The 7,500-nt window shown below is 47.5% G+C and overlaps 1 protein-coding gene across 2 annotated transcripts in view; it reads right to left on the reverse strand.

Moving 5' to 3' along the window:
* The window catches only part of LOC113027924 (cGMP-dependent protein kinase 1-like), a 53,018-nt gene that overhangs the window by 17,808 nt on the left and 27,710 nt on the right, over window positions 1-7,500 (reverse strand). Inside the window, exons 3-7 of one of the 2 annotated variants that reach the window (XM_026177760.1) lie at window positions 5,983-6,088; window positions 5,195-5,258; window positions 5,034-5,111; window positions 4,852-4,946; window positions 1,222-1,287 (exon numbers count right to left, since the gene is read on the reverse strand). In XM_026177760.1, coding sequence (XP_026033545.1) covers window positions 1,222-1,287; window positions 4,852-4,946; window positions 5,034-5,111; window positions 5,195-5,258; window positions 5,983-6,088 — 409 coding nt within the window. Of the gene's footprint in view, window positions 1-1,221; window positions 1,288-4,851; window positions 4,947-5,033; window positions 5,112-5,194; window positions 5,259-5,746; window positions 5,810-5,982; window positions 6,089-7,500 lie in introns of those variants that run through there. The other variant, XM_026177763.1, reaches the window with a different exon arrangement.

The following is a 7,500-nucleotide window of genomic DNA, read 5'->3' on the forward strand; positions in this document are numbered from 1 at the left end:
GTATTTCAGCTGTTTGTTCAACAGTTCTGTTGTACATGTACAATGACAATAAAGGCTATTCTATTCTATTCTATTCTATTCTATTCTATTCTATTCTATTCTATTCTGATAAAACAGGAAATGGTTAAAGCAGAGATATGGGATGAGAAAGGTCAGGGAAAGGGAGGCGAAAACTACAAAACTGAAAAGAACCAAAAGTAACTGAACCTCCGAACCATAACAGCAGGTTATAGACGGCACCGGTGGGACTGTTGGCTTGTAATTGACGTGCTCTTCAGTTCCAACTGCTTTCCTTGTGTTCCTCTCAGGTAAATATTTCAGATTTACACTGATGGATGTCAGCGGAGTTCTGTCAAGGGAAGCCAGGCAATGCCTGTCTGTGAAATCTACCAGTCACGGCTGTTTGCATCCATCTTTCACATAACTGCCATCTTGTGGCCACAGCTGGTCCTTGTCTCTGGAAGCAGAATTAACTCCACCTCTGGCTGGGCCTTGGGGCCTTGGGTCCTGGTTATTGTGTCGCCAGGGTTGTGGGTGGGTGCATGGGGCTCAGCCCTGGTGCGGGGGACCTCTAGTGCATTGGCCCAACTGGAGGGCTCTCTAACTGGTGGGGAGGCTGTTACATCTTTTCAGGAGGTCTCCTCTCTCCAGGAGCTCACTCTGCAGGTGGGGGAGAGGTGGAGAATGAACTCAACCCTGCGAGTCTGGGAGAAGATTGGATGATGGGGTGGGTGCAGTTTTTTATCTGCGGTGGGGTCGGGTGGCCACTTGCCCCTCCTACTAATTTCATGACAGAAAGAAAGTGTGAAATCATTTGTCCCAGACGGGGCTCCGGCTTCTTTGTCTGTAAGTTCCTGTTAATCATCTCCACCACTGGGAATAAAAATCCCCCAAACTGCAGTCAAACTGTTTAACACCTGTGTGCTCATTTAAAAATCAGCACTTTGTGTTTGTTTTTTCTCTTTGAGCTCATTTTATGGAAGAAAAGAAAAGAAAAGAGCTTCATATGCTGCGCTGTGTGTGTAGTTAGCTGTGAGGCCCAGCAGGGGGCAGCAGGAGCTTCACTCTGCAGCTCCACTCTGTGTGTTTAAACAGTCAGACACAAAGTGAGGGCGCTGTGAAGGAGGAAAAACGGCCGACAGGTTCACCTGCTCAGGTGACACACGAGCGCCACCGCAGCACGCACAGGTGAGTTTGAGTGAACAAAATGTAACGACTCACTCTCTGTCGATGACCAGGCAGGTGACCGGCTCCGTGGCAACCACGTTGGCTGTTCTGACATCCTCCCTGTGGACCACGCACACACACACACACACACACACACACACACACACACACACACACACACACACACACACACACACACACACACGTTATGCTGAGGTAAAAGGCTGATTGCACAGCAGTGGCTCCGAGACTGCACCAGTGTAATGAAATATGAATGAAGTGCTGTTTTCCTGTACGAGCACTGCTTTCCTTTCGACTCACAGATCCTTTAGAGGCATCTGTCATGGAGGAGACCTCGCTCTGCTCCCAGGTTTGTCGGACGGTGGGAATCGTGAGAGCGTGACAGTTCAGCATTCAATACAATCCACCCCTCACAACTCATCAGGAAACTGACAGACCTGGGTATCAGTTCCCTCATCTGCAAATGGTTACTGGACTTCCTGACCAACTGCCCCCAACATGTCCGGCTGGATAACCGCTGCTCATCTACCATCACAATGAACACCGGTGTACCACAAGGCTGTGTGATGAGCCCTTTCCTCTACTCCCTCTTCACCCACGACTGCAGACCTGCTGATGGTTCCAACACCATCATTAAGTTTGCAGATGACACCACGGTGATTGGCCTCATCAGTGACAACGATGAGGCCGCCTACAGGGAGGAGGTGGATCGTCTGGCTGAGTGGTGCGACACAAACAACCTGCTGCTTAACACCGAGAAGACCAAGGAGCTCATCGTGGACTACAGGAGGAATGCTGACCCACATCCACCCATCCACATTAAGGGGACGGCTGTGGAGCGTGTGAGCAGCTTCAAGTTCCTGGGAGTCCACATCTCCGAGGATCTCACCTGGACGACCAACTGCTCCAAGCTGGTCAAGAAGGCTCACCAGCGCCTCTTCTTCTTGAGGACTCTGAGGAAGAACCACCTGTCCTCAGACATCCTGGTGAACTTCTATCGCTGCACCATCGAGAGCATCCTGACCAACTGTATAACAGTCTGGTACGGGAACTGCTCTGCCTCGGACCGGAAGGCGTTGCAGAGGGTCGTGAAAACTGCCCAGCGCATCGCCGGAGCACCACTTCCTGCCATAAAAGACATCTACAGGAAGCGGTGTCTGAAAAGGGCTGGGAAAATCATCAAAGACCCCAGTCACCCATCACATGGACTCTTCACCCTCCTGCCCTCTGGGAGGCGCTACAGGAGCCTCCGGACTAAGACCACCAGGTACCGGAACAGCTTCTTCCCCACAGCTGTCAGACTCCTGAACTCTGCCTCCTGACATCTGACCCACGTTAAACTCATGGACTGAACATACACACACCCACAATGGACAACTGTACCCTCAAACACACAATAATAACATGGACTGAACCACCACTCACAACCACCAGCACTTTATATAGCCTCTGTAGAAACTATCTACACCCTCACTTATCTTAACTGCACTACTGTATAGCTCTGTGTAAATAATCATTCTGTACATACGATAATTTTTAATTCTACAACTGTTTACAACTTGCATAGTTCCCATTTCTGTATAGCTGTATATCTCAGATTCTGTAAAGTTATTTATTTCATATTCTGTATAGTTTTTCATATTTATAGCCTGTACATAGCTTGTACTCACTACAGCCTGTACATACTTATAGTTATAGAATATTCACAACATACTTCATACCGTGTACATTATAACATACCATAATAGACCCATTTCTGTAATATACTCACATATCTATATTATTGCTAATATATATTGTAATATATCTATATCACTAAAGCACTTCTGGATGGATGCAAACTGCATTTCGTTGCCCTGTACCTGTGCATGTGCAATGACAATAAAGTTGAATTCTATTCTATTCTATTCTATTCTATTCAAGGCTCGAGGCTAACGAGGGGGAAACGGATGGATCGGTCATGCAGAGCAGACCCTGACAGACCGAGTAAGAAGCTTTTATCGCGGCTCGGGCTGCTTCATACTGCTGCTGGACTCCTGACTGCAGCTCACACTTTAACAGCCTTCCCTCACGTTCAGCAGCTGGAGGGGCTTCCCCCTGAACATCCATCAGGCCAGACAGCTTCATGTCCTGCTGCTCGCTGAGGTCAGTCGACCGGCAGGTGCTGGTGCTTCCTGATTGGTTCTGGGATGGCCGCCCGCTCCCTAACAGGGTTCAGGTCAAGAAGGAAAACACACCTGTTCTTGTTCATGTTTCACTTGAGCTTCAAGTTTGGTTCACGTGTTAATTTGGAAACAAACTCAGAAACCAAACCATTGTTTTCCTGCTCACTGAACATCTGAACACTTTCAGCTCACCTCCATCTTTAAACCTTCCCTTTCACTCATGTTGCTCTCCCTCTGACCTCTGACACTTGTCTCCACCCACTCCACCCTGCAGCACTTCTTTGACCCCTGGTACTTAAACCCATCCAGCTCCACCACCTCTCATCTGTCTTTTTCTGAATTTTTATGAAATTTGTTGCTTGTGGAATTTTGAATTATGTCTTTCAGGGTTCAGCGTGCAGCTCAAAGACGCTTCAACGCAAAGGGAATCAAACCGACGACCTCGGGCCACAAATACCCAACAGATGAGAAAGCTTGCACCTTTAATTCTTTTGATTTTAAAAAGGTGACGCTTGCGCTGTGTTGGGTTGGTCCACATGACGGAGCGATGCAGGTGAGTCCTCCGAGGTTGAACGTGGACTTTGGCCTGCGGTGAAGCTGCAGCGTGGCCTTCAGCCTCCTGCTGTCTGAATAAATGAGTCAGTGTGAGCTCCTTCCAGCTCTTTACAGAAAAGCTCTGAGACCGAGGCGCTCACACTGATACAGACACTCGCAGATGGGCCGGTGTGTGAACGGCGCTCCGCGGGGAAACAGAGAAACACTTCAAACCAATTAGCAGCAGCTGCGATGATGGCAGGAGGTTAGCAAAGCGCACACATGTTCCGACTTCACATGTGCGGACTCCGACACGCCTCATCTCGCTCCACCTCGAAGCTTCTGAGCCGCCAACGCCAGATTCTCCTCCAGGTGTTTTAGCTGAGATGAAATCTATTTGGACAGGACGTCCACATGCTGCAGCCGGTCCTCACAAAGATGGGAAACAAGTGTCCCATTAAAGTGCTCCCGGTGACCTCATTTCCTGTCAAACTCACTCAGAGACGGCGTTATGAGGAGCTGAAGTATGTCCACCCTGAATGACCTTTCACCTGTATACCTACAGGATGTGTGTGTGTGTGTGTGTGTGTGTGTGTGTGTGTGTGTGTGTGTGTGTGTGTGTGTGTGTGTGAAGGTGCAGCCCACAGAATCCTAAACATGTCGGTGACATCATCATCCTCCCTGCAGCGCCACCATCTGGACACTGATTCTGCTCCTTCCCACCTCCCATCTCACGTCACCCTCAGTCTAAAACCAAACGTTTTAGCCCCTCCCCCCTTTTCTGACTGGCTGCCCCTGACAAACAGAAGGTTTGATGAACTGTCAAAAACATTTTGTTTTGTCTGTGTGAGCTGACGTCTTTCAGGGCCGTCAGAGTGAACTGAGCCGCACCTTCTGTTCTTCAGAGCGAATTTTAAACCAGCCTAACGTAATAAAATAACATATTTGGGTCACGTGACCTTACCCCTGTAGTGCTCTCTCTCCAAACCAGTCTCCCTTGACGAGCTCCCTGAGGTGTACAGGCTGCTGGGTGGCTGAATCCCCCTGGGTCACATTCACCTGTGAGGATGTATTGGATGAGGATGAGCGGGCAGATCAGTCACTAGGAAACGAATGAGAGGAAGACGAAGAGGAGGATGGACTGACCTTCCCTTTGCTGATGATGAAGAAGGTGTCTCCTCGGGCTCCCTGTCTGATGATGTACTCTCCATCCGAATAATGAGTCTAAACCCAGAAGACAGCATCTGATTGGAGTATTTACAGGCCCACTCCCACAGAAGAAGACGAGGGGGCGGGTACAAACTCACCTCCTCCATGACATCCGCCAGTTTGCTGAGAGTTTCCTCAGGAAGACTCTGGAAGGTGGGAACGCTGCAGACACAGACAGGAATGATTCAAACTCAAAAGTTGGAGTTTGTTGTGAAAAGATAATAAATACGAGATGAATGGAGCCATGTTCCTCATCACGGAGTCTGTTTGTCTGACCAGAGGACCAATAATGCAACTCTGAGTAACCACTGTGGAGGGACGGTGAGTATTTGTGACATATACAAAAAGCACAGACTTTTAATCTTCAGCTGAGCTTCTGATCGCTCCGCTGATTCAAACAAACCGCTACAAAAATACTTAAAGTCTGTAAAACAGAAGAGCCGACGACAGCGAAGACGAGAATACGATCACGTTATGAGACTCTTTCTATTTCTCACTGATGTTATAGTATATATTTATATTATCACATTTATATTATTCATAATGTGAATATTATTACAACCTGAATTGTTCTGGTAAATACATCAACATATTTATTCCATTTTAGTTTTGAAATGTTCTCATTTATAATGAATGAATGTATTACTCACAGGAAACTGGACTCTTGGTTGGTGTCCTTCCTTAAGACACATCTGTGGACAGCTGTGTTGAAGTTTACCTACATGTGCTTTACTTTCACCGACTAACAGACTAATAAATAATAAATACAATTAATAAACAAAATAAGCTTTGTAAGCCTGAGAAGGTTTCTGGGTTTACTTGTAAAACTTTTCCTAAACTCTGGCATTGTTGACTCTGTCATCGACTTTTAATGGCAGTTTCTCACCTCTTCAGGAAGTCCATGTACTCGGCGTGTTTGATGAGTCCGGTTCTCATCATGATGGTCTGGAAGCACTGCCGGTCGATGGCCCACAGCTTCACATGGGTCAGAGCTACAAAACACACATTTAGCATCATGAGCGCATCGACAGCTCCGCGTCACTTTGACTCAGTTAAAGGAAACATCCTGAAAGGATGCAGAGGGAAGGATCTGTGGCTGCTGTGGAAACACACACTCCAGTGTGTACAGCCAGTGATGGTGTGTGTGGTCTGAAAATGACACACACATGTGATGAAAGTTTTGTGTCAAACACTCTGCACAGAAATTTCTTCATAAGAATTTTCTTCCAGAAATCCCTGAGGCAAAGTTGTTGCTTAGTAACATGAACCATTACAGCTGCTTAAAGTCCAGCTTGTTAACAGCAGCGTGCGCATTAACAGCAGCGTGCGCATTAACAGCAGCGTGCGCATTAACAGCAGCGTGCGCATTAACAGCAGCGTGCGCATTAACAGTGCCATACACATTAATAGCAGGTGGCTGTTAACAGTGGCGCGCTCATCTACAGTGAAGCGCACATTAGCAGTGGTGTGCTTGTTAACAGTGGCTTGTGCATTACCAGCGCTGTGCATGCTCATTTACAGCACCATGCTTGTTAACGGGAGCAAGCTCATTAATAGCAGCGTGCTTGTTAGCAGCGGCGTGCTCATTAACAGCGGCGTGCTCGTTAACAGCGGCGTGCTCGTTAGCAGCAGCGTGCTCGTTAACAGTGGCGTGCTCGTTAACAGCGGCGTGCTCGTTAGCAGCAGCGTGCTCGTTAACAGTGGCGTGCTCGTTAACAGCGGCGCGCTTCATTTGGTTAACAGATTTCAGCTCTTTAAAAGTCACATCTCTGACTCATGTTTTAACAGGAAGTCTTTGAGCTCATTAAACACAGTTTGTCTGCTCGTTACCAGCAGAGCGTTTCAGAGTGCATCTCACGTCCTCGACTCCAATTAGTCGTGAGTCGATCCATTAATACTGAATATCTAATAGATCTAATGCAGCCTGAAGGAAGTGTTTGTGCCAGAGATGCTCGGTGCTGATAGTAAAAACGATTACACCTGGAGACGACGACAAACGGCTCATAAATGTGATGCCGTTTATTTTTCAGGGACTGCTGGATCAGATTGACTTATGCTCATTATAAAGGTTTACTCTGAGTTACAGAGAGCAGAGGACAATACCAGAGAGAGCACAGTCATTTCAAACAGACCAATCACTGTGTAGGACTGGGTCCTTTTTCTCTGGAGTCTCAAATCTGCGTGCTGACATCAAGATGACGCAGGTTTGATTCCCCAGACAGTCGTAATGTTGAGCCAATGAGAGGAGGACAGAAATGAGACAGTAAGCGATACTCTGATATCAGAATTAAATCAAACTTCAGAAAGAGAGGAACCCGCTGGCTGTGATCAGTGTCTGAGCGAGGACCAGGAGCTGCCAGGTTTTACTACCTCTGCACACAGCTCACGCACCTGATCTGGTGTA

This window comes from Astatotilapia calliptera, chromosome 8 (genome assembly GCF_900246225.1).
Source record: "Astatotilapia calliptera chromosome 8, fAstCal1.2, whole genome shotgun sequence".
NCBI lineage: Eukaryota > Metazoa > Chordata > Actinopteri > Cichliformes > Cichlidae > Astatotilapia > Astatotilapia calliptera.